General features: G+C 40.0%; 7 protein-coding genes across 7 annotated transcripts; 3 read left to right on the forward strand and 4 right to left on the reverse strand.

Moving 5' to 3' along the window:
- Positions 1–698: 698 nt before the first annotated feature.
- VCUG_00978 (uncharacterized protein) lies at positions 699–3,862 on the forward strand (the record flags this gene model as incomplete). The annotated part of the gene is made up of 1 exon (XM_008075808.1): positions 699–3,862. The coding sequence occupies one exon, from the start codon at positions 699–701 to the stop codon at positions 3,264–3,266; it is 2,568 nt and encodes an 855-aa protein (XP_008073999.1). The 3' UTR covers positions 3,267–3,862.
- Positions 3,863–5,507: 1,645 nt separating this feature from the next.
- On the forward strand, positions 5,508–7,796 carry VCUG_00979 (uncharacterized protein; the record flags this gene model as incomplete). The annotated part of the gene is made up of 1 exon (XM_008075809.1): positions 5,508–7,796. The coding sequence occupies one exon, from the start codon at positions 5,508–5,510 to the stop codon at positions 7,794–7,796; it is 2,289 nt and encodes a 762-aa protein (XP_008074000.1).
- A 1,340-nt stretch (positions 7,797–9,136) lies between these two features.
- On the forward strand, positions 9,137–10,945 carry VCUG_00980 (uncharacterized protein; the record flags this gene model as incomplete). The annotated part of the gene is made up of 1 exon (XM_008075810.1): positions 9,137–10,945. One exon carries the CDS (start codon positions 9,137–9,139, stop codon positions 10,907–10,909), a length of 1,773 nt encoding a protein of 590 aa, XP_008074001.1. The 3' UTR covers positions 10,910–10,945.
- Positions 10,946–11,833: 888 nt separating this feature from the next.
- On the reverse strand, positions 11,834–12,785 carry VCUG_00981 (uncharacterized protein; the record flags this gene model as incomplete). Its single annotated transcript, XM_008075811.1, has 1 exon — positions 11,834–12,785. One exon carries the CDS (start codon positions 12,783–12,785, stop codon positions 12,330–12,332), a length of 456 nt encoding a protein of 151 aa, XP_008074002.1. The 3' UTR covers positions 11,834–12,329.
- Positions 12,786–14,939: 2,154 nt separating this feature from the next.
- On the reverse strand, positions 14,940–15,605 carry VCUG_00982 (uncharacterized protein). The gene has a single exon (XM_008075812.1). It carries the CDS (start codon positions 15,419–15,421, stop codon positions 14,978–14,980), a length of 444 nt encoding a protein of 147 aa, XP_008074003.1. The 5' UTR covers positions 15,422–15,605; the 3' UTR covers positions 14,940–14,977.
- Positions 15,606–19,113: 3,508 nt separating this feature from the next.
- On the reverse strand, positions 19,114–20,062 carry VCUG_00983 (uncharacterized protein; the record flags this gene model as incomplete). Its single annotated transcript, XM_008075813.1, has 1 exon — positions 19,114–20,062. The coding sequence occupies one exon, from the start codon at positions 20,060–20,062 to the stop codon at positions 19,619–19,621; it is 444 nt and encodes a 147-aa protein (XP_008074004.1). The 3' UTR covers positions 19,114–19,618.
- Positions 20,063–21,917: 1,855 nt separating this feature from the next.
- VCUG_00984 (uncharacterized protein) lies at positions 21,918–25,061 on the reverse strand. The gene has a single exon (XM_008075814.1). It carries the CDS (start codon positions 25,052–25,054, stop codon positions 22,079–22,081), a length of 2,976 nt encoding a protein of 991 aa, XP_008074005.1. The 5' UTR covers positions 25,055–25,061; the 3' UTR covers positions 21,918–22,078.
- Between the last annotated feature and the right edge of the window lie 198 nt (positions 25,062–25,259).

Raw genomic sequence — 25,259 nt, forward strand, 5'->3', positions numbered from 1 at the left:
ATTTATTCAAGCACTCATCGCTTTTATACCTTTTTTTCAATTTATCACATTTTATTTGATCTAGCGTGTCTAAGCACGCTATAAGAGCAGCAACGAAGAGCACAATCCGTGTATTCGTAGGTAAAGCGCTCATTTCATCTTTTAATGCAATTCTTTCAAATTCTCAAAATACCGTGTATTCGTAGGTAAAGCGTTCATTTCATCTTTAAATGCAATTCTTTCAAATTCTCAAAATATTTCATTTCCTTTTATCAATGCTGTAAATTCATCATAATTAAAAATACCATTTCCTGCGTAGATCACCGTAACGAACAAAGTGGTGATTAAACGAATTGCTGATGAATACCGGTAATGCGAGAGAATGGGCATTAAAATGGCGTAATTGCAAACTACGGATCAATTCTTCATTTTATTCATAAAAATAAAAGAATGGTGCATGAGTGAGCACCAACGCATATTGTTATTCGTTTCACAGCTGAAAATAACGCATACTGTTGAGTATTGGATAGGAGTGCTCGTACATGTAATCACTACTCCTATGTTCTTCTACCGTGCACAACCTTTCTCATGCTCTTCCGTGCGCAATTTATCCTCAGCTCCACCATCTCACCTAACATTCTCAGGTGCTCCTCTATTCCCCACCGTTTACCTCCCACTGCAAAGATCTTCATCCCATTTTTTGCACCCTTATGCATAAAATGAAAATCAACTCAATAACCATAGCATTTCCCTTCAAGCCATACCCTGCACAGATCCTTACATGCTCAAAAATCATAGACTGTCTGAAAAATAAAAAAACGGGCATAATTGAATCACCCACGGGCACCGGCAAGAGCATCGCCATTCTGTGTGCTGTGCTTGCCTGGCATGCACACAACAGGGACACACGCATTTTTATCTGCTCAAGAACGCATAAACAGTTGGACCAGCTGGTAGCGCAGCTCAGGAGCACGGTGTACACACCGAAGGTGTGTGTGCTTGCGAGCAGACGGGTGCTGTGCCTGAACAGGAATGCGCTCAAGGGTGATGTGAACAGCACGTGCAGAGAGCTGGTGAAGAAGGGCGAGTGCCGGTACTTCATGGGCAAGGAGCGCCTTGTGAAGAGCATTGGCGATGTGCACGACATTGAGGAGCTTAGACAGATGGGCGAGAAGTGCACGGGCTGTCCGTACTACGCGTCGCGTATGCTGTCGGAGAGTGCCACAATCACTTTCATGCCGTACAACTACGTGGTTGATCCCATGGTACGGCACACGATGGGCATTGAGCTGAAGAACAGCGTGGTGATCGTTGACGAGGCACACAACATCGAGGATGCGTGCCGGTCTGCAGGTTCGATCGAGCTCACAAACAACACGATCGATATTATGCTCAAGGAGCTCGTGAGCGCGTACCGAAGGGCTGAGGAGTACAAGGAGGATCTGATGGTGCTCAATTTCTTCTTGCGCAAAATGCGCGACGTGTCAGACGTAAAAATGACGCGCTCCAATCTCGAAAACGAGTGCGCATGTTTCAAGGGTGACGAGATTGTGCAGTTGCTCACGCACAAGCAGGTGGTACCTGAGCTCATCGCCAAGATGCGTATGAATGCGCTGTTCAAGAAGAATGAAGAGCTCAAAGATGCATTTTCTCTCATGTTCCTGCAGACAATCGAGAGCCTTGTATCGGTGCTCATGCTTATATTTAGCGGCAAGGCACCCTCCTACGCCCTGATAGTGGGCGGTGCTCCGGGCATTCCCACCATCAATTTCATGCTGCTCGATCCCGATGTGATGTTCAATGCGGTCGTTCAGCACGTGCACGCACTTGTTGTGCTCTCGGGCACGCTTACGCCGTTCTCAGCCGTTGAAAACGAGCTCAACCATCGGTTCGCGTACTCGCTCGTTGCTCCCGCTGTGGCACAGCACACGTTCTGTGCAACGATACTGAAGAACACGCGTACCGGTGCCGATATGCTCGGCACGTATGCGCATGCTGAATCGTTTGAGTACGTGGATGAGGTGATCGATGTTATTTACGGTGTTAGTGAGAGTGTGCAGGGCGGGGGTACCGTTGTGTTTCTGCCGTCGTATCATGCCGTTAATAAGGTGTTTGGAAGGATGAGGATGCGTAGCACTGGCAGTGAGGCAGGGATGAGGGCTGGTGCAGTATTCGGTAATAAAGCATGGGTTAACAAAATGAGAACAGACACGACCAACAAATCGATCGGTATGAACAAAAATCCGTTCTTCACGAGGAAGATGGCAAATCACAGCGTAAACAATCGCATAGAAAACGTGTTTATAGAAACAAACGATAAAAGCTTTGACAAAACGTTCGCAGCGTACAAAAAGCATCACAATCCCATTTTATTGGCGGTATACCGTGGCAAGGCATCGGAAGGCACAGACTTTAAGGACAGGCTAGCACGTGCAGTGATACTCATAGGTATGCCCTGTCCCAACATAAAGGAGGTGAGCGTTGAGCTTATGCGTAATCACAGACCGGGTTGGTACGAGAATCAAATATTTAAGGCGGTTAATCAGGCTATAGGACGGTGTGTAAGGCATAGGTTGGATTGGGGTGGTGTGTTCTTGGTTGATGTGCGCTACCGAAGGGATAAGGAAAGATTGTGTGGGTGGTGTAGGGATAGAATGGTCTATGGGGAGTATTTTGGAGATGTTGTGGAGGATTTTAGGGGATTTGTTAGGAAGATGAAGGAGATGGACAGGGGCAGGAATGAGGTTAAGAATGGGAATGAGGTTAAGGATGGGAATGAGGTAAAGGATGGGAATGAGGTTAAGGATGGGAATGAGGTAAAGGATGGGGTAAAGTATGGGAATGAGGTAAAGTATGGGAATGAGAATAGGGATGGGGTAAAGTATGGGAATGAGGTAAAGGATGGGAATGAGGTAAAGGATGGGAATGATGAAGGAAGTGAGAATAGATATAGAAGTAACAATAATCAAAAAGAAAATGAAAAGGACGTTAAAGTCGTAAATGCGTATAATTATACGGAACACGGTACGAATACCGGCAATGAAAATGACAGTAATACTGTGAAGAAGAAAAATAATGGAAAGTATGAAGGTATTAGTAGAGCAGTAGAAGAAGAAATAGGTAAATTTGCAAGAGATGGAGTAAAAGATGAGGAGGAAAACGATGTTATAGAGCTGGGATACAAACATAGGAGAATAAACGGTACAAAGGACGAAGATGTGATGGGTGATGATGAAGAGGGGGTGAAAAGAGCACGGGTAGATGAGCGTAGTAAATACCATGATTAATATCGCAGTGCTGTACGGTGCCTTAAGCGGTGGGACAGTCGTACAGCACCACTCATACGATACGTTAAATAATGGCGTGTTCTAAGAAACGGTTCTTTTGATACACAGCATTCCGTTTTACACGAAAAAAAGAATTAAAATTACCAACGCTTCCTGTCCTGTCCCATAAACAGAAATAGCACAGCTATCACCGGGCATGAGCGGTTTGCAACGGATAGCAGTTCAGCACATCATTGTTATTAAACCTATCTTTTACCGAACACTTCCTTTCCTACAGCATTTGTGGTTGTGGTGCTGTGAGAAGTATCAGGGGCTTGTAGTAAAATAAAACTGACCAACGTGGTGCTGTGAGAAGTATCAGGGGCAAATAAAAAATTTGCTTGCCATGGTAAGCAAACGCGGTCTTAAAGATATGTTAAATGATCTATCCTTTGCCCTTGTAGCGAAAATGAACCGATCCCTGGTAGCAGTGCAGGTAGATGCGGTAAAATTATTGGGAGAATGAACAGAATGCCCTGATTTTAATCGCATCACCAGTTCTTGCCTGGGAACGGACACAAAAAGAGGTTATATGCGATATTAGACCGTACATGTTGCACACATGGTTAGAGGAAAACGAAGGACTCGCTTTAGTTCTACGGTTGAGTACCTGCGGAGTGCACACCTAACAACTGGCACAGTACGAGAAATACGTTAACGTTAGTTAAGGAGAATGCCCTGTTAACGCTGATCGTGGTACGGTGAGTGATTCGTTTGCTCAGAGAGAATCGGTTCAAAAAAGGTTAGCACTGCAAATGCAAATTTACATCGCTTTTTTACCGATAACACCAAAAATTTGTTTCTTCTGCAAAGCATTAACGGTGTGTCTACGTTTTCACTTTTGCTTTTTTGGCACGCAGGGGTAGCAAGGCTTGCTCTGTGCTACTACTGTTGTAGGAAGGTGCCATTCGTGTTGGCGCTCTGGAGTAAAATGAAAAACTGCTGGTGAAGTACGACACTGCCCTGAAAACGGTTCGTAAAAGTGAAGTACGCGTTTTGGTGAGCATTAAGTGAATGAAACACCGTTCATCTTTGCTCATGAGCATTACCGTTTTACGGTTTGGTTTTAGGACCAATATTTTTGATTCGTAGGACATAATTTAATCGGTGAGGTACGCAAGTGCTGTTCACGTGCAATCCTTCATAAATACGCTCAGCTTTGAGCAGCCTTTCATCCATCAACTGATGATCAATCAGTTACCGTTTGCAAGGTGCAACTGCTCCATTATAAGCTTAGCAACGCTGTGTAATGCCGGTACTGGACCAACCAAGGTTTTGCCAGTGATAGGTACGCGTACCACCTGATGCGAACATAACGTGCAACAGGGCGTAACAAACCATTTTTACCACCAAATCAGCGTGCCCTAAAATTGTAGGTAACACGAGCAGCTCGCGTTACCTACGATGCTCATCAAAATAGCTTATTTAATGCATAACATTCTGATCGGTAGTAGTGCCGTGGAACGATGATGTTCCTTCATATCAGCCCTAGAGAACGGAAACATCACATAAAAAAGCACTTCGAGGTGTTTGGCCCGTTTCACCTATCGTTCGTATGACAGGGTGGTACTGCTTGGCATGAACAAATTATTTGCCGTTCATCTACACGGGGCAGCAAATTGCTGCACGAAGAGTTGTGACCGCGTGGGTGTAGCATTGTGGGATAGGACAGCAGATCATTGGTGTGGAAGGTGGTGTTGGTGCAATGCTGTGGTTTATTACGTGCAATAACTGCGCTGTGTGAGAATAAAAATGTGTTGTGTGAGAATTGCTGTAGGGTGCTATCACGGATGGAGAATACTTTTATGATGGGTACCGCCATCAGAACAAGCATTGCTCTGCGGAGAGAGCGTGCATTTGCGATTGATAGGATGCAGACATGTCTTTTGCACGTGCTACCGTACTTTTTGTGGTGTCAGTACGAAGTAACATGGCAGTACGTGCTGCGATACGTGGACAGGGCCTAGGAAAACGTAGGTGTTTGAACAGCACGGGCGTATGAAATGCTTTTCGTTAAATGCTACGATCGGTAAAACGGTGTGCTAAAACGTGGCATACACTGTAAACACGGCTGTATGACCGTGTGCACACCACGAACATTACGTGCTATCCCTTGTTCTTGGTCACCACAAAATGTTTTTACGGTTGCTTTCACTTTTCTAGAATTTCTAAAATATAAAAGAAAAAAAATTTATGCCCTCCATGTCAGTAGAGAACACAGCAAACATTGAGCAAAGTGCAACCACCCACGGTGAGAACAAGACCGAAGAGACGGAGCAGGCCAAAGAGACGTACTCCTACGATGTGGAGATGACGAACCTTATGAGCATAATAATAAACAGCATGTACTCCTCCAAGGACTACTTCTTGAGAGAGCTGATCAGCAACTGTTCGGATGCGTGTGACAAGCTGAATGCGCTCAGGCAGGATCTGAGGGACAAGGGCGTGAACGTAGATATGCAGTTGAAGATGAATGTTACGCCTACGGATGACACGATCACTGTGTGTGATAACGGTATTGGAATGACCAAGGATGACTTGGTTAAGTTCTTGGGATGTGTGGCCAATTCTGGTACACGTAAATTTAGAGAGGCGGTTAAGAGTGCGAAGGCCTCTGTTGATGACTTGATCGGTCAATTCGGGCTGGGCTTCTATGCATCGTTTCTTGTGGCTGACAAGGTGCAGGTTGTAACGAAGTATCCAACGGAGGACAAGCAGTACATGTGGACAAGCTCGGGTTTGGGGCATTATACGGTTGAGGAGGTGCCTGTTGACATGGAGCACGGCACACGTGTGGTATTGCATATAAAGGAGAGCTGTAGAGAGTTTGTGAAGAAGGAGAAGGTTAAAGAGCTGATCAAGAAGTACTCTATGTTTATCGGCTATCCAATTATACTCAGGACTTTGGAAGAGAAGGAGGTTGAGGAAGAGACGGGCGAAGGGGTAGATAAGGAGACTGGTGAGAAGGTAACAGACGAGGAAGTAGATAAGGAAACGGGCGAAAAAGTGAATGAGGAAACGGACGGGAAAGTGAATGAGGAAACGGACGAGAAAGTAGATAAGGAAACGGGCGAAAAGGTTATCGACAAGGTCACAGATGAAGAGACTGGTGAGGAAGTAGATAAGGAAACGGGCGAAAAGGTTATCGACAAAGTCACAGATGAAGAGACTGGTGAGAAAGTTGATCAGGAAACGGGCGAGAAAGTCGATCAGGAAACGGGCGAGAAGGAACACAAGGAGAAGGTAAAGAAAATGGTGAAGGAATGGAAGGACGAGCAGATCAACAAGGAAAAGCCGTTGTGGACGATGAATCCTAAAGATGTTACCAAGGAGATGTACACCTCGTTCTACAAGACCATCAGTAACGACTGGGATGACTATTTGGCCGTTAAACACAGCCATTTGGAGGGTAGCATTTCGTTTGATGTGCTCCTTTTCGCTCCAAAGAGACCGAAGTTTAACATGTTCAGCGATAAGGGCGCGAAGAAGCACCAAGTACGTTTGTACTGCAACAGCGTGTTTGTTACCGATGAATTAGACCTGCCCGATTGGATGCACTGCGTTGTGGGTGTGATCAGCAGCCGGGATCTGCCAATGAACGTGAGCAGAGAGTTCTTGCAGGGAAAGAATACGAAGAAACTGATAAAGAAGACGCTAACGAAGAAGACGGTCGAGCTGTTGAAGGAGATGAACAAGGAGACGTACGATCAGTTCTATGGCGAGTTCAGCAGCGCTATCAAGCTGGCGGTGCGTGACGACAACGAGCAAGCGCTTGAGCCGTTGCTCAGGTTCAACACGAGCAAGAGGGAGAGCATAGGACTGGATGAGTACGTAAAGGATATGAAGGAGGGGCAGAATAAGATTTATGTAATCACGGGCACTACGAAGGAAGAGGTGGTGAAGAGCCCGTTCCTTGAGTATTTCAAGGATTATGAGGTGATCTTCATGATCGATTCGATGGACGAGTACCTTCTACAGCGTTTTAGGTCGTACAAGGGCAACGATGTGATAAAGATCAACCAGGAAGGTGTTGAAATTCCGAATGCTGAGGTGAGCAAGGAGATGCAGGACGAGCTGAAGACGCTCAAGGAGAAGATCGAGGGCGCGTTGGGTGATACGATTGAGCGTGTAGAGTTCCTCAATCTTGGAGATAAGCATATGTTGGTGCGATCGCCTAAGTATAGTATATCACCGGCAATGGAGAAGATCTTAGCGGCACAGGTGGCCATTGACAAGAGCAACATGTTTATGTTCCCCAAGGGCAAGAAGATCGTGCAGATAAATGTGTCGCATCCGCTAACCTTCAAACTTAACAGCCTGGTTAATGACGACTCTGCATTCACGAAGCTGCTCAATCTGCTGTTCAGGGTTGCGTGTGTGCAATGCGGGTATTCGTTGGATGATCCTGTTGGATTTGCTGATATGGTTATTGATACTTTGCTGAGCGGGAAGGAAGAGACCAAAGTTGTTGAGGAGGAAGAAGTGCATTAAAGGTTTAAGTTTTATTTATTTGAGTTGTGCTCTGAGTGCGAGGTTTAGTTTGGTTGTCTTAGGATCGAGATTACATAATCACCGAATAGGTAGCTAATTAATTAACCCCTACCATAAGATCTTAAACAATAGAAAAAACATAATACGAGATATGACAAGAAGAAAATATCATTGAATGGATAGAGCACTTTTTTCGTTTTATAAACGGGAATAGCGCAGCTAGTTTCTTTCTATTATGATGGAGGTGTTGTGCAAGATAGCTAAATAGCCTTCTTTATTAATTGAAGACCAGCAATCGTGATCAGTCCTTGCAGGCTACAAAAGTGTGATTCGGATTGTGTGGTATGAGGATAGAGATAAACGATTTTTGGTAAAAAAGAAGTAGAAAATGGCAAATAAACACATTTAAGGAAAAATTATTTTCATATCAAGTAACTCAGCCAATAGGAGTAAAAAATATGAATACAGCTTTATATACACTGAATGTAGAAGCAGTGTAGAGTATAAAAAAGCTGGCGTAGTGTTGATCCTCACATGAACGAAACAAACGAGGAAGTTCGCCAAAGCAGTGTGCGTTTTAACAGGAGGAATTATACGTAGGAATGCACTGAATAGATCAATAATGTCTGTATTAAATGAAATATAATGTAAAATTAACTAATTAGATACATTTTGCACAGAATAGATAATTTGAAATCACCGATCGGGAGTAAAACTATTTTAGATCTATAAAAATTTTTCACAGAAATCTCAGATCAATGGTAGCAAACAGAACACATTATTACGTAGATTAAAACTAAGGAGTGCATGTTTTGAAGCTTAGTAAAATGCTTCTTCGTTGTTTATGGTCGAGTGTAGATTCTATAAGTGCTAATCCGATTTATCTCACGCTGCGCAGTTGCAATCCGACCTTTCATAAATTAAACACCGAGTTTTAGGCGAATTGTATGGGCGTTGCAATTTTTTTCAGAAATGATTTACCGTCTAAGTCGGCATGACCGGTGTTACACCATATAGTAACAACATGTTGTGTTACACGTGATCAGACCCCAGCTCGTATCAACATGCATATAATACCACCGTACATCAGTAAAATCATCACCTATTCTCGTATCATGATCAAAAATATTTATGGACAGTGCAATACGTTACTAAAACTAAAAATTAACAAATAACTGCAAAAATGCGCTTGCAAGATCGTGCGATCGCCATTGTTTTTTGGTGACCATTAATAGTAAACGTCCTAAATTAGGAAAATCCAGAAAAGAATGCTTTTGTTCAATATGGCAGATGTAAGAAATACTTCCAAAACTATATAAGCACACAAATGTGCCAGTTTCATGGTAAAGACCAACTTATATTTTCTTGACCTAGTATTTGTGCTGCTGCAACTAACCCTGGTATTCGTGATTCCTGGATATGTGCAAGCATCTTATACCTCACATATACAAGCACCTTACATGTTACAGACGGATAGTGCGCCTCGACAACGTCCAGCCGTTCAACGGGCACTCTCATCGAATTGGCAGAATCAATATGAATCAAGAATGGAGTATGCAAAGAAGAGCTCAAACGATCAAAAACACGCAAATGACGGCTTTATCGATCCCAAAACGGACATCAACTCTCATGCATCAGTACCATCGGGACAAACTGCTCAATCTCAACAAGCACAAATGGAAAGAACAATACTAACTAGAGAAGATGCACGCAAGCATCTGATTGATTTTCAAAGAGAGCAGCTTGAATTTACTGCCTTGATTCAATGCGCGCACGTCAATGTATGTAAAAACGAGTATCATTTTATAAATGTGCAAAAGAATCGTTTAATAAGCCTGTTCAACTATGTCTATCTTATCAAAACATATGTTAAAAACATATACTACATGTACAACTTTATGGACGAAAACCATCTAAATGTGATTTTGCCCGCAAATTGGAATAGTGTGAAAAAACGTTTAGAATCACTTGATACCGTGCTATGGCAGATTGCAAATGAATATGTGCTCTTGGGTTACGATAACGTAGGCCTTACGAAGGATAATCACAGGATTATGGGTGTTGAGATCGGAGATACGATCTTAGGCGATTCTCTGAGTGAACTAGCCATTGTGCTGAAGAAGTTGAAAGATCATAGCAAGAAAGCCGAGAACAAAGGTCGGCAGATCGAGGATGCATTGCGTGCTACTGAAAATTGTAATGCTGAGTTCGGGAAGATAATGACTGCACTGAAAGGAAGGACCAGGGGCATGATTGGTTTTGAAAAATTTGATGATACAGCACTGCAACAATACATCGAAAGGGCAAAAGTGCAATATCATGAAGAAAAAACTGGAGGGTTAATGCACACAATTGATCCCTTGGTACAGAACATACAGGATTGGAAGGGATACATCAACAGGACTGCTGATTCTATTTTTAGTGATCTGAGAAAACGTGGAGAAAATGAGATTCTTTCTAAATCTATAACGGTGAAGCAACGTATAGGCATGATATACACTGCACTAAGTGATGGTATGTATGATTTTGGTAGCGTGTTTGCTAACATTTACAGGAAATCGACTGCTCCCGTTCCAATATGCAATGGACCCTCACAGCCTCAACCACTTAAGCAATCTCAGAAAAATCAACCTCAGCCACTTAAGCAATCTCTGCAAAATCAACCTCAGCCACTTAAGCAATCTCTGCAAAATCAACCTCAGCCACTTAAGCAATCTCTGCAAAATCAACCTCAGCCACTTAAGCAATCTCTGCAAAATCAACCTCAGCCACTTAAGCAATCTCTGCAAAATCAACCACCCCGGCCATTCCAGCAATCTCTGCAAAATCAACCACCCCGGCCATTCCAGCAATCTCAGCCATTCCAGCAATCTCAGCAATTCCAGCGACCCCAACAAATGAAACCGACGTTGCAGGTAGACGCTACAGAAAGCAGAAACTTCAAGACCGAATCTGATTTTATGCAATTTTCTGAAATAGAAGATGAATATATCTTGAAGGAACTAAAAAATATTGGATTGTTTGAAGCATATGAAGCAAGTAGCGAATATGATAATACACCCAGAACTGGGTATCAAAGATTTTACGGTGATGATCACAATATCCGTTATTAGCAGGGCAACCTAGATTAAAAGTTTAATGATGAGGTATTACAGAAGGTATTTAAGGTTTTTATAATAGTTTTTTACATTTTTACTCTTTGTGTAGGATGGTATCCAGCAATAAAAAATTTGCTTACTTTTTGGTAACTTATTTTGATATGCTGAGTATGCCTCATTTTTGGTTTGCTAACTATACTGTTATACTTTTACCGTATTTGCTCGTGATCCTCGATGTATCCTGCAAGGTACAAGCGATTATACGAACAAAGGACCACAAACTGATCGAAACTCTTATCTCGCGATGAGTGCAAGCAGTTTTTGTGAGACTGCCAGGCAAAGAAACTTGAAGGGTGCAGTAATGTCATTGAAAGTGTATGAGAGGACGTCGCGTGAAAGCTTGCTTGCAAAGTCGTAATTTTAGGGTAAGCTCCTTCAACCTTTTGGGTGTGCAAGCACCGTGTGCGTTTGCACGAGCTGTGTAAACACCGTCAGCACAGTTCATATACAATACCAGAGTTGGACAGGAATATTTAACATTTTCAACACTGTTTGACCTGCATGTCAACTGTCTGTTCGAAGGTTCTAACAAAGTGCATGGTGCTCCTTAAAACGGGTATCATGCAAGCGTGGCTTGGTGCCGATGTCAATGCTGCAGCAGCACGTACCTTTCTGTTGTTGTTTGTGTGCATATTGGATGGTTGGATGGATCAGTATACCGGGTTTCCTTATGGCACAAGGGTCTATGATCACCGTTGAGACCAAACAGGCAGTGAAAGAAACCCACGATTTGTTCTACTAACACTGTAAAATCAAGAAATGTATGGCTAAGCAAAATGAGCTGTAGATGGCAGATAAGCCGGTGGTTGTTCGAATACATCCTTTGTCATATCAACAGAAACGAAGAATTGTATATAAAAGCGATAATCGAACGTAATGTTGTGTAAGAGCGTATTTTAACGTTTTAAACTGTTCAAATAAATTATTTTTACCGCCAGCAATGGTGTGTTTATTGCACAATCTCCTTCAACCCTTTTCCAAAGTGACGTTCATCAAGGTACAAAAAGTACATAAAAATGAACATTGTAACTAACTTGAAGCATAGCGTTACAATGAGTGTTCAAATTAAAAATATAACTTACCTTACGTTCGGAATTTCATAAAAATTGGCCAGGATTAGTTCTAAAATATCTATGACGGCTGTCAAAGCGATGATAACATATTGGATCTTTCTTGCCCAAACTATTTCTGTGTGTTTGAAAGTTTGGAAGAAGATAAAGCCAAGAACACGCATAGTTAATTGCAGTATGTACAATACTAACTGTAACGATACTCCATACAACGGAAAAACAGTTTTTAGAACACCGAACACAACATGTATCTTGAAGAAAACTATAGTATTTTCCCTAATCATAAATTAAAAAATGAACTTACCTTATTCGCCTCTAATTAGAACTAAGTACTTACCTATTATTTCCGGACGGCCACCAATTTTCTTGTAGTAGTACCACGAGAACTCGTAGAAAAAATCGCGAAATTTCATGATGAAGAAGACTCCATGAATTGCAACCACGCTGATCAGCATGAGCTGAAATGCAAAGGATATATTATTAATATGTGTTATGTTTGCCAAGTTCACTGTAAGTGTGTAGGTGTATATGAACGGATATATACACATTTGGTAGATGTTCCGCGCTATTATGGCTTCCATCAAGAAGAAATTGCCAAGAAGTAACGAAGCTCCATAGACCACAAATGGGTATTCGGTAACCACTTCGGTCGTAAAATACACCGTCAGGCCAAAAAAAGCCAGTTCCAGGAATGTGAAGAACGAAAATATGTAGATGAAGCCTATTTGGGAATTGACAACGGATCCTGCCCTGGGAATCATACATTGGGTGTTGAAAGTGTTTTTATACGGGAAATAGATATTAATCATTATAACAGTGATTTTATTAATCATTTAAGAAGCTTTTAATTGAAATGATACGATTTTATTTGGTGGTACATAATGTATGGATGTTAAAATGTGGCAGTTGGGTGAATTAAACATCGTAGTTTGTGATGGTTTTTGCTTTTAGTTCGAATGTGATCTGAGGTTTTTTCGTAAACCAAAGGCTGGTTGGTAACCATGGTCATTTTAATGGATCAAAAAATGTAATTATTTGGGTGTAGCGATTAGTAAACGTATCCTTCGTGAGACAAACCATTATAGGGCTGTGAACAATCTGAGCGGTCTTCGATGTTTTCTTTGTTTAAACCGAATCCTTGGGAAGTCTATTTTTCTCATTTCGGATGATATGTTGAGATATTCTAGCGTAATATGCAAAAACATCTACCTTTAAAGATCTTACGATTGTTATCATCCGTGTTTGGTGTACGTTTTACTCAAGATCAGATTCGTTTGTTTTTTACTCAAATGTTCAAATAATTCGAAATTAAAAAATTTATCAACCCAATTAAACTCAAAAAAATTCATCGAGTCCTATTTACATTTACCATGGAATGCTGTTGGACTGTTAATGCTGTATTTCCATGGCTAAACCTGAACATATGGCTGATCAAACTATAACAATTGTTTTTCCTATGAATTGAGGATCGCTGGGCCATGACAAAAGCTGCTATTCTAAAGAGTTGACTCGGCATTTATTCGTAAGGTGCTATTCACATTGTATAAGTAAGGCCAAGCGACAAAATCATTCAGTGTCCATTATTTGTCCTGATCAAACTGTTGTGGATACGTTTTTTTGCTTATTTCTATAATTGGTGCAAATTTATGCCAATCAATGCGTTTAAATGATTGTTAACCTGAATGTATAGTCGCATTGTGATCATAGAACCTGTCGTGACTAATTAATTAATTAATTGATTGATTAATACCATTACAACCTGAATCGGATATTTGATCCAATTTTTTTGTTTCATACCGATATATGGACAATATTACTTGATAACTCATGCAATAAACAATTAGTTGAATAACCGTCTGCCCGTTAATCAACTAAAGCAGCATTGCGCTTTGATATTTGCTCGTCGATTCATTTTATTGAGATAACTGTAGTTGTGTGAAAAAAATGCAGCGAAATATTAAATATCTAACAAATTATGTTAAGAGGTTAGTACACTGCCGGTTTCTAACCAAAGCTCGGTGAAAACGAAAATCGTGTGAACATGCCTTATGCAGGCAAATTTACATAATTTGTAGACTTTATTACCGTGTTAGTAGTGGAAGGATTGAACTCAGAGCATTGTACAGGTAAATGGGTGTGTTTTTCTATGAGGAGGAAATACTTGACAAATCCGCTATGGTTGTAATGTTAGTATAAACGGAAAGGTTGCGCGTATTAAGTTTGCACTTAGCTATGCCAACCAATAGTACCTAGATCGCTTTAAAAGATGCGAAAAGGTCATTAATCAATTCTTAATTCGGAATGTGCGCAGGTAAAAATAGTTAATCTATCCATTTTTTAATAAAACACAATTCATTTGGTTTAACATTCATACAATATTATCAAATGCAATGAAAGCTCTGTGTAATGCTGAAATAATTCGCATTATGATACATATTCTCTTTTAAAATATGTTTCAGTAATTTACTTCATCTTCACCCAACCACTCGTTGCCAGCCTAGATAGGTTTTCTAAGAATCAAATCCTTGAGTCCGCTTCCAAAGTTGCGCTCATCTTTCCTAAGCAGATATAGAAACATCAGAATGACTAATATTCTGAACCCAAATGTCACGTACACCGTACAGTAAATTAGAATATGCACTTACTTTTGAAAACTGACAATGACTATTGCAATGATGATGGTGTCGATTATTGCAATTGCTAATTCCATCGCAATACTGCAATATAGTATTCTACGCGCGATAGTGCTCTCTTCGTGTTTAAAAATTTCAAAATTAAAATAAACCTGTGCCTCACAGATCAAACGCAAAGCTAATAGCGTTCTTCCAAATGGTAAATCCAGGAGAGGTAGGAAAACGCTTAACATGCTGTAAAATATGTAGAGCCTGAATACAACAATAGCTTGTTGTCTGATCTAAATTAATGTTATCACTTACCCTATTAGCTTCTAAAATTAGAAAATCGACTTACCAATTACTCGTTCACTTGTGCCCAGTTTCTTGAAATAATACCAGGCAAATTCTCGCCTCAATCGGTTGATCAAGTAGCACAGAATAAGCCCTCGCAGCACTAGGATGCCAACGTGCACCATTTTAAACGCGAAATATAACCCTATCTCGGAAGAACTGCTCAGGAATGTTATTGCCAGCGTATAGAAATATATAATCGGGTATAAAAGCACCTGATCAAAAGTTTTCATAATAATTCCTTGCACTAAAAATGTATTCCCTAGGAGAAGTGTTGATCCGTGCACCAAATACACTTGGTTATACTGCACTCCTCCGACGAAATACACTGATATTCCAAATGAAGCAAGTTCGAGTAATAATAAGGCACATAGAATGACGATGTAAAACATTTGCTTCTCTTCATTGACGAGTGCTTCCCGATTGAACATGGGGTGTGTTCTCGAATCATGTCTTATCCCACAAAAATCATTGTAATCACTGATGCAATTTAATTTTTGAGATAAACGGAAATCTGATGCACAAAATGGTAGATGCAAACAGATCCGATATAACCTTTAATCCTATGTTTACAGTAATAGGCATATCCGCTTGCTGTGATGATCAAAATCTCGGTTGTACTCCGTTTCTGTCATGAATCTATTTTGTTTGAATATCAAGGTATATTAATTTGCCGATGAGCTGTTATCAAACATTGTTTTTATCAGGTTTTTTCAAATCATTTTCTTTCCTAATGTGTGAATTCTTAGCAGGTAGGTTCGTTCAAATATACAAAAATTAAATTTTTTTGTTAATTACATCAGTATTATTGTAAAATGAGTCGCAATTCTGCCCAATACGGAAAAAGAAATTCTTTGCATCCAACATGCGTTACTATTGGTAGTGTTGTAGTGTATGAACAATACCATCGATATTAAGCACACTTAATACAACATTATCGTAGCATCAAGCGGAAATGAGATTCGTTTGTGGTATGGCACCGGTTGTAAAACTAATGCCAATATTTAGCGCTAACAAAGACGAAGGCGTAATACAGCGAAAAGCATCGGTGAATTTATGATATAAATGAACAATTTTATCAAAAAGTGCATATTATGCTGGACAGTACTCAGCATGTGCTAATGTTGCCTGAAGGGAGCATCAGCACTTATCATGACAGAGTTAAAGATAGAAGTAACACGATTTAGCAACCTTATTACCAAAAATTTCAATAAATCTCAAAATTGACGAAATACACTGTTGAATTCCGTTGGCGAGACCAGTGAACTCATTCGTTGAGCTAAGATCGCTCATGTAACAAGCACATATGTGTTAAAAAGCGAGCATAACCTCAAGCCACAGATTGTGGTGATGGTATCACAAGTACCGATTACAAACAAATTGCATTTCACCAGGTTTCATGTATTGTAAACCAGCTGATACTTTTTCTTAAAATGAAAGAGGAGTTAGAATGGATTGCTTTCCATACACCCACAGTTACCGACAAAGCAGAGCGTAAAACGCAACCAATGGACGTGTTGTAACTGACGCATACGGACCCATACTGCGTTGCGTAAACACGAAGAGAAAATTCTACATAGGTTCACAGGCACTGTTGTCAATCATGAAGAAGTGCACTTCCTTGCTAGTATAGAATAGTTTATATGTGATCACAATATGGAAGTAGGTGCTGAAATAAAAAGAGAAAGATCATGGTGTAATACTTCATATTCGCTTGAGCTGCATAGTAAATCACAAACATAGTCCGTTTTTGAGCGTGTATTGGCAGAAATAGACACCAGAACTCATCGGAAATAGGAACGGATATCTTTATAGTCTGTGTGATGCATTTATCAGAATGTTTGTCGATAATTGCAGAAATTCCTATAAATAGAACGGCAACTAGCAACATAATAGACATCACAAGACGATCAGAAAATATATATGTGTGTTTGGCCCTTATACGACATCAAGCCTACTGGTAATTAACGCCGTACCTGGTTGCACAATATGTGCTGCCAACTTTATAACCTAACTCCTGATATACTCCACGGCATATTTCAACAAATGATCGGAAATAAAAGCAATAAAGAATGCAAACATACGATTAGAAACAAAGAAATTGATAAATTTATCATTTTGACAAGTGATATTTCGAATCAAATCCTCTCTGATAGCAGCATAGCGCTTAGAAATGAAATATTGAGAGTTATGCAGTAATTACATTAGAAATCTGACATGCTGGAGTAAAATTTTCTGAACAGCCGGAACATCAACCAAACTTTTATCAGGCGAATTAGAAGGAGAACATGACGGAAGTTGCCCTAACAATCAATTGCTCGTATAAAACACGCATTAAAAAATCATCGTATAATCTTGAAAACATCATGTCGCCCAAATTGAATATTGACAATAAGCTAAACCAGTTACACACCAAAATCGTTCAATGTGTTGTGAAGAAGATGAGCATTTCTACATGAACGAATACTTGAAAATAGAGTATTACTTGCAAATTCACTCCCGAAGGTGATTTTGTTTCTGTTAGTATAAAAAATGAGCTGGATAAGCTCGAGAAAAGTAGATTCCAAGATTTATTGTTGATGAGAAGGTTAACTCAAATTCATATCGTGACCGGTTCTTTATCAATAAAAAACTTAATTAATGATTCTACACAATCTACGAGAATGCAACAGGAAAAGTACAGAAATATAACATACTAACAAGGAATGTGAGGGCAATAGAGAGAACGACGGCTGAAATAGCATTAGATGTCATAAATTGAGACAAGTTAACCACCAAGCACAATAATAATACGGAGATATGACAGAAATCACCGACCAAACGTGTAGATAAACATAAGGAATAACAAAGAAATAAACTGAGGAAAGAAAGTATGAAGAAAGTACATAAATATGAAATATTCTAGGAAGGTTAAGTATGAGAATGCGCTAAATAACAAAACAAGGCAAGTGAAGAAAATCTACCATTACAAGACTCTTTCGCACAAATTATAACTGTAATGGCAACAACCAGAGAAATGCGATCAAACTCATAGAGCATTTTAGCTAAAATTGAGCTTGATACAATTGGAAACCCGAGACAGTTTATAGAAAGAACATTAGCTCAAAAGCCGGCAGATTAGCCATAAAAATGGTGTCAATAAATATGCTATTGACAGATACCTTAAAGAAATTGGAAAGCTATGATATGGTCATTATTACTCAACGCATTTTATATTATAGAGATCCACCCGGGTGTTACCATATGAGAAGCTCGCTACGATAATTTATTGTTGCTATTAATCCTGTTAAATGATTGCATGTAGTCTAGTGTTGGTTTTTGGTTACCAAAATTCACCTTTTTATCTGTAAAGCGATACTGTAGAGCCGACAATCACACACCGTGTGGTACACTTGGCAAAGAGATATATTCAGTCATAATAAGCTTCTTCCTGTTGTTTGGTATGTTTCTGTAGCATAGAGGTACGAAATGCAAATATTTTTATAGAAACGCTAATTAGGACAATCATACATTATGAATTAACCAGTCGGTATCATAGAATAATGAAGATTTTTCTATTTAATACTGCATGTTGTTCGCTTCTGCGTAGCATTGTTATATTAGTGTATGTTAAATGCAGCCAATGTCCTGACCGCCGTATTAAATGTATGTAGATTCGTGCCATATAAATGGTATTGCTCATAAATTATGAAAAGCAACGTAGATTTGCTGGGAATGTAGCAAAAAAACGAAGGCTCACTACAAATTGTCGGCACATGGCGGGTTAATAGTTGAATTGTCTGCTAAAGATGCACAGAACGATACTAAACGAAATATTATATAGCAAGAGACGAGTCAAAGAAAATTATTGACAAGATATAGGCATATTAAAAAAATTATTTGCTGTGAGAAGTCTATAAGTTGCAATGAACGGCAGTTTAAGAGTTATCTGCCTGGATATTCGTATGTGAACTGCAGCAAATAGGAAAATCTTAAGGTATCACAGATATGACTGTCATGCGGTCCAAGTAGGGAGCGAAATGTTCGCGCTATCGCCATTCGTTGCTCAAATTACTATTAAGCGCAATGTTGAAGAATGATGCTTGAACAAAAAACTTCATTTAACAGTTTATACAGATAAATTTCTTTGTCTAGCATCACCACCTTTACTTATTATTTTTCACTATCTTCATGCATTGAGTTTTTCCAGTCAAAATATCTTTGAGACCGCTTCCAAAGTTGCGCTCATCTCTCACGAGTATAATCGAAAGTATTAGAATGATCAGTAATCTGAAACCATTCGTTACGTACACCATGCAATAAATTAGAACATATACTTACGTTTCAAGAGGGGCATGAGTAATTCCAATAATGATACTATCAATTATTGTGAGTATCAACTCAATTAGAATGACAATATACAGTACCCTGCGTGCAATGGTATTTTCTTCGTGTTTAAAAGTTTCAAAATTAAAATAAATCAATATTTCGCAAGTTATATGTAAGACAAATAGCACCTTACCAAACGGTAGATCCAGGAGAGGTAGAAAGATATCTACAATAGCAAAAAATATGTAGAGCCTGAATACAACAATAGCTTGTTGTCTGATCTAAATTAATGTTATCACTTACCCTATTAGCTTCTAAAATTAGAAAATCGACTTACCAATTACTCGTTCACTTGTGCCCAGTTTCTTGAAATAATACCAGGCAAATTCTCGCCTCAATCGGTTGATCAAGTAGCACAGAATAAGCCCTCGCAGCACTAGGATGCCAACATGCACCATTTTAAACGCGAAATATAACCCTACCGCAGGAGAACTGCCCAGGAATGTTATTGCCAGCGTATAGAAATATATAATCGGGTATAAAAGCACCTGATCAAAAGTTTTCATAATAATTCCTTGCACTAAAAATGTATTCCCTAGGAGAAGTGTTGATCCGTGCACCAAATACACTTGGTTATACTGCACTCCTCCGACGAAATACACTGATATTCCAAATGAAGCAAGTTCGAGTAATAATAAGGCACATAGAATGACGATGTAAAACATTTGCTTCTCTTCATTGACGAGTGCTTCCCGATTGAACATGGGGTGTGTTCTCGAATCATGTCTTATCCCACAAAAATCATTGTAATTACTGATGCAATTTAATTTTTGAGATAAACGGAAATCTGATGCATAAAATGATAGATGCAAACAGATCCGATATAACCTTTAACCCTATGTTTACAGTAATAGGCATATCCGCTTGCTGTGATGATCAAAATCTCGGTTGTACTCCGTTTCTGTCATGAATCTATTTTGTTTGAATATCAAGGTATATTAATTTGCCGATGAGCTGTTATCAAACATTGTTTTTATCAGGTTTTTTCAAATCATTTTCTTTCCTAATGTGTGAATTCTTAGCAGGTAGGTTCGTTCAAATATACAAAAATTAAATTTTTTTGTTAATTACATCAGTATTATGATTTTCATATAGTAGATATAATGGGTATTCATCTGGTGTATTATAAATATACGAAAATTTATGTGTTTAGTGACGGACAAACTTGGGATTTGTTCACCAAATCTATTCATTATGTTCAATATAGGGTCAGAAGCGCAAACTTGTTCTTTTCTTTGATCCAAGTCATAATAGTACACGATAGGCCGTAATATTTTACATGTATGTTGTTTAGAAGTGACAAATATTATTATTACGAGTTGGTACCGATATATTGAACCGAAAACGTTATATTTTTTCCTGTTAAATGTATCACATCCTAATATGTTCTTTTTAAAGATAATTAAAAATGTCTTTGTTCTTTCATGTAAATACTTAAACTCTCAATATAAGGAAGGTAATGCCGTAAGATAAATAATTTCATGATCACAAACTGCTTTACTACAATACCAGCTACGCTATCCCGTTTTTCAAAAATGGGTGCATCAATGGTATCATATATTAAGACAGCGCTTTTGAATACAACTAAAACGTTAGATCATTCCTTTCTACCAACTGTTCTGTGGTTACAAAATCAATAAATCACTTTCATTCCAGTAGCTCATTGTATACAACATTTCTTGTGTATACTTTACCATTCTCATGCTTTCCTTGGTCTCCATTGTCAGCAACATACACCCTCAGACCGTTTGCATAGCGCGCTCTCGACAAAGCTACGTACAACTGACCATGTACAAAGACAGAGCTGTGCAGATAAACACCTACCTTGTCAAATGACTGACCCTATGACTTGTGGATTGTCATCGCAAACGAAAGAAGAACCGGAAACTGTCTTCTCTTGAGTATGAATGGCAGCTGTGTCTCGCTCGGTGCCATGTCGATCCTTGGTATCACTGCCCTGCTATCTTTCCTGGATCCGGTTACAATAGTAGCCATGATGAAGTTTGTGTGGAGTTCATCAACCACCAGGCGTGTGCCATTGAGCAGGCCATTGGCTGGATCAAGGTTGCGCAATAGCATTATCAACGCACCTCTTTTTAGAACTAACTTGTGCGGTGGCATTCCTGAAGGCTGCTGCTTGTTGAGAAACTCTAACGGATAGTTTGCAACAACATCGTTGTCCTCTGTGACAATAGAGTCTGCACTCGTGTATGTTACTTCGTTGCCGATCATCAAGTCAAGGACCCTGTCATTGATTTCCTTTGCAGCATCGTTGTTTGTTGTGAGTATAGTTCTGTTCGTCAGATCTTCGCTGTCAGCCATGTTGGCAACATCACCATATATCTCGTCAACGATGTCCTCGCCTGCAACATACTGCTGCGGAATCTCAACCAATGATCTCTCATCGGCGAGGCCGCTTCCGATATCCAAGAGCCAACTGCTGAACTCTTCCTGGTCTGCGGCTCTCATATTCTGTGAAAGTCTCAGTATGTTTACAAGCGAGTCAACAATTATTTGATAGATTGCTAATACAAATTAAAAAAATGAAATATTACTAAATACAGGTTAAATTTACTTATCTGGTCGACATGCACGAAATGTTCAGATTAGCAGCCAAAATATTCTCGATCTGCACAAAAATAGTATTTTACACAATATAACAGCTGAGGGCACGTCAATAAAAACTTGAAAGCCGACAAAATCGAATTTTTTAGTTTATTTCACCAAATAATTTTTTTGATATCGCTGATTAAAATCACAAGATTATCCATGAGGAAGTACATACCAACGTTAAAGAACCGTCCATAGAAATATTCGTTGCCAAATTTGCTTCCGAACCACCACGTTCCCACAAAACTACCTAGAAACGCAACTGAGTTTACCAACAGGTATATGTCATCACAGGGCACATGGTGTACTATTCGTGGCGTAAAGAAATACAGCAGAACGGAGAACAAAGAATTGACATTGATCCGGTCGGAAACGATGAAACATGTCATGTAGTCGATTGTGCACAGGTCCATCGTTCTGTTGCTAGCGAATATGCACGAATAGAAGTATGCGATCCGTTTCAGAATGTGCGATTTACGGATGTTCGATTTTGTACCTGTGCAAGGACCTGAAATGGGATAGAAAATGAACAGAGTCTCTTTTATGGGGTAGATAAAATACTTCAGGAGACGGTGATTGACAGAAAGCATTGAGATGATCAGTGTGCGATAGGATGACGTGCCCTGGTAGAAATAGCGTAAAACCAACACATGAATGTACGGGTAGGAGGTAAGAGATATGAGAAATGATGCGGCAGACTCGAAAATACTAAGCTGAAGACGAAAAGCTCTATGCACTTTATCGCACAGATATGACAGCAAAACGTGTACAGACATTTTCACGTGTTCCACTGTGTTCATCGTGTCGCTTGTTCTACTATTGCCCCTTGTTCCCAATATACTTGTGTCTTGGTCTGCAACACAGCCCTTCATACCAATAGCGCTGCTTGAATGGTCATATAGACTATCAGACGGTAAAATTTCCTGTAGACCAATATCCTCCTGTTCACATTTATTGTTTTTACGCTTTCTTGTCCTTTCTAGTGAACAGCAGTACCGCACGTAGTGCAAAAGTCCCAAAAAAATTATCGCGTTGTTCTTGCTCATTAATTCGAAAATGCCAATCCTCTTTCCTTCAACCGGGAACTTTCCGATCTTCAGGAACGCTAAAGCATAAAAAACACCGTGCCAGCTGCAGTCCAGCGCTAAAAAGAGCAGGGACCACAGAATATCCTCATGTATGAACACAGGTATACTGAAAGAAGGAGCAAGACATGTCAGTACTGTGATTATCACCTGAAAAACATCGTACTGCTTAAATTTTATCCTTTTTAACTGAATAATGATGTTAAGCACGCCTATTAGTATACCTAAGTAGATGTAGGGTGGATTGCTTCCAGCACACTTCTCGTTGAGAATGTGCGAAAGAGAGTGGTTCAATGCAAACACTTGGTGAAAGGAAAGTGCACTGATGTATTTCTTTACGTGTTCTAGAACGTAATTCATTTTGTTTGTATCATTTTGTGCGTTTTTTTCCGTTTTGTTTATCAAATTGTACAATTTTACACATTTTCTGACTGCTGAGTCGTAAAAATGCCCTTTACCCACCAATTCGTAGATAAACGTTCCTGTGCTGTAGAATGGAATGGCTTTGCCCAGCAGGGCACAGATCGTTGGCATTATGTCGTTTTGATGAACGTAGGAAACGCCATTATTCGTACTGTTGCTTAAACAGCGATCGGACTCGGGCCGTATGCCAGTTTTTCGATCGGCATGCGCTGCCTGTGTCGTTGATATGTGTCGTCTTTTGGCATCAATCCACTTCTCGTTCATATCAAACTGCCATTTGTAGCTTTCCTTCCTCACCGCTTCACACACATCGTCTTTCGTCCCGTCGATTCCTCTTCCACAGAAAAACACAAAACTCGCCAATTGCATGGCACGTGCGCCGCCATGACCACCACTGTTCTCCACTCCATGATCACTAGTCACAACCAAAAGTGTGTCGTCATCCAGTCCGGTTATCAATTCTCTGATAAAATCGTTATACGTGCGCAGAACATCTCTAATATCCTTGTGGTGGATCGTACCGTACTTGTGTCCATAGTGGTCCAAGTACACCAAATGCCCGACAAGCAGCTCAAATCCTTCCATCTTGCACTCTACAATCTCTTTCATCACCTTCTTCTCATCATCAAAGTTGTGGCCCTGTTCGTAGCTCTCCAGGCAGCACGTGCCTGCCAAGCCAGGAAAAAGATCTTTCCACATTTTGTCACCGTACAGGACAGTTTTGAATTTGCCTACCATATTATCTTCTGGAACAGGAATATGCTGGAATGTTGTCAGTCCGTGTCTATAATTGGTGGGTATGCCCGTTACCATGCTTTCAATACGTGTTGACGTGCTGGTCGGTATGCCTGCTATCGAGAGGTGGTGAGTGTGCGGGTGTGGGTGGACAAACAGGGTGTTTACAACCGTGAAATGGTCCGTTACGTTTATATTAACGTGCTTTGACAGAAAATGGTTGAATGTACGGTGTGATCCTTTCCTGGCACGATCTATCCTGTAAGCGTGTCTTTCAATTCCTTTCTTACCGTGTAAATGTCCCTTTGCGCAGTATTCGCACTTTTTATCCGCAATGCTTGTTATGAAATGCTCAATCATCGCCATATAAGCATCGGCAAGCCAAAAACTGTACCTCATACCCTCAATAACATTTTTATCATCAACCCCGAGCAGTACTCGTGTATGAAATTGCGCTTCAAATACGGGCATGTTATTGTAATACAGACCGGATTTGTGAGTTGCGATTGTGGCATCGTAGCGCAGACCGTCTAAAATTATAAATTTGCATTTTTTGTACCTGTGCGTTTTCTTTTGGTTACCGATTCGTTCCTTTTTATTTTTGCACCTGTTTCTGTCTTTTTCTAGCAAACTTCTATCACTTCCCTCTCTGGCACCACAATCTTTCTTCTCCCTTGCACATTCATCTCCGTACCTTTCCTGCATTTCACAACCATTCATTTCATCCATACCATCACCGAATATCACATCGTCTCCAATTGTATCGTTCATAGATGGTAAAGTCCTAAAAAGGCCATACGCAGCAAAATAAGCACAGACAAAGTTTAGAATCTGTGGTAGCATCGGTTGGGGTCAGGCCAATATTTTATATATTTAATGTCCTTGTTGTTTCAAACTGAGCGAGTGCAAAATGGTGCGGGCAAACAGATCGAAGTAGAACAAACTCAATGGAACGGTAGAATGCGAACTGTTAACGTTCAATTGTACACGCCGCCCAGTTGTGCATACTATGCTCTGTAATGAAATGCTCATATTTTCGTTTTTGTAT

The sequence above is a fragment of the Vavraia culicis genome, assembly GCF_000192795.1.
Source record: "Vavraia culicis subsp. floridensis unplaced genomic scaffold supercont1.13, whole genome shotgun sequence".
NCBI classification, from domain to species: domain Eukaryota; kingdom Fungi; phylum Microsporidia; family Pleistophoridae; genus Vavraia; species Vavraia culicis.

Excerpts from the sequence above, each read along its gene's own strand:
- VCUG_00982 (XM_008075812.1), bottom strand. The coding sequence starts at position 15,421 with ATGTTCAATCGGGAAGCACTCGTCAATGAAGAGAAGCAAATGTTTTAC.
- VCUG_00984 (XM_008075814.1), bottom strand. The coding sequence starts at position 25,054 with ATGCTACCACAGATTCTAAACTTTGTCTGTGCTTATTTTGCTGCGTAT.